General features: G+C 55.5%; 1 protein-coding gene across 2 annotated transcripts in view; it reads right to left on the bottom strand.

Annotated features, from left to right (window-relative positions):
* Positions 1–31: 31 nt before the first annotated feature.
* LRRC25 (leucine rich repeat containing 25) overlaps positions 32–1,409 on the bottom strand; it is a 10,495-nt gene continuing 9,117 nt past the window's right edge. For both annotated transcript variants that reach the window (XM_027771294.1, XM_027771295.1), the window contains exon 3: positions 32–874. In XM_027771294.1, coding sequence (XP_027627095.1) covers positions 736–874 — 139 coding nt within the window. In that variant the 3' untranslated portion in view covers positions 32–735. The remainder of the gene's footprint in view (positions 875–1,409) is intronic.

Raw genomic sequence — 1,409 nt, 5'->3', positions numbered from 1 at the left:
GGCACGCACGCACACGCGCCCAGTGTGAGTTTAAGCCACCGGGTCCGGGACTCGAACCGCGGTCGACTACATGGGAGTTCAGAGACATAGCCATTACCCTAACTGCTGGTCCCCAGCATGGGCTTTCTCAGGGGCACTCCTTGGAGACCTGGTACCTGGGAAGGGGGCTTGAGAGGGACAGAGGGAAGGGATGGGGTGGGGACTTGTTTGGGAATCTCAGGTGGAGATGAGATCTGGGGAGCTCCTGAAATCCTATGGTGAGAAACCCTTTCACCTTGACCCAACAGCCTCAGCCCTGAAGGCTTTATTTTATTTATTTATTTATTTATTTAATACTTTATTTATTTTAATTTGAACCTGAAAGGGACAGGGTGAGAAAAAGAGAGAGAAAGCAAACCACCTGAGACTTGAACCGTGGTCAGCCATGGGGGAGTCCAGCACCCTTAACCGCCACGCCACCTGCCAGCCCCAAAACCTTCATTGAGGACTGCAGGCAATCCCGACCGGAAACGGAACATAGAGTTCACACGCCGACCCTTCAGTCCCTGGTTGCTCTTTCCTTGTTCCCCTCCAGCAGCCAAGAGGGCTGCAGGGCGGAGTGGGGCTTACAAGGGAGTTTCAGACCTCCCGAGGCCCCCAGGACGGTCCTTTCCTGTCCCCAGGTCTCGGACGACACGGAGACTGAGGTCCAGGAAAAGTTGCAATGGCCCGAGGGGAGCGCTGGCAGGCCCGCGCTCAGCGTCCGGGGATCACGTACTCCTCGTCATCCAACGGAGCCCTGCCCAGAGACTGCAAGTAGCAGTAGACGGGCTGGGACGCCAGCTCCAGGTCCCGGTAGTTCATGTAACAGCCGTTGTCCTCCAAAGGCTCCTCCCTGTGGGGACAGACAGACAAGCCGGTGACGGAGGGAGCATGGGGAAGGAGAAAGTTCAGGGCGGGGCCAGCTGGTGGAATGACAGCTAAGGCCACTGGATCTCACATGGCCAATAGCAAGGTTCAAGTCCCAGGGCTGGCAGCTTGAGAAATCACGCCGGGCGCGTGTGCGTGCGTGCCCAAGATCCCGAGAGGAGAATGGAGGAGACGGGATTGTGGCGTGGCCATCCCCCCCGGGGGGGTGATTTCTAGCTTTCTGTCTCTCTGTCTCTATCTCTGTGTCTCTCCCACAAGAGCATGTGTCCTATAGGTTTAAAAAAGGGCAGAGAGGGATGGCAGGTGGCATGTTGGTTAAGACACTGGATTCCCACATGGCTGATGGGGGTTCGAGTCCTGGAACTGGCTTTCTTTCTCTCTCTCTCTCGGGCACACGTGCCCTATAACAAGTGAATAATAATAATAATGATACATTTTTTAAAGAGTTCAGGGACCAGCAGATGGCATAATGGCTACGTCTCTGGACTCCCATGTAGTCG

This window comes from Tupaia chinensis, unplaced genomic scaffold, assembly GCF_000334495.1.
Source record: "Tupaia chinensis unplaced genomic scaffold, TupChi_1.0 Scaffold000201_1, whole genome shotgun sequence".
NCBI lineage: Eukaryota > Metazoa > Chordata > Mammalia > Scandentia > Tupaiidae > Tupaia > Tupaia belangeri.
Note: the sequence above shows the minus strand (reverse complement) of the source record. Positions and strands in the feature narration are given on the sequence as shown.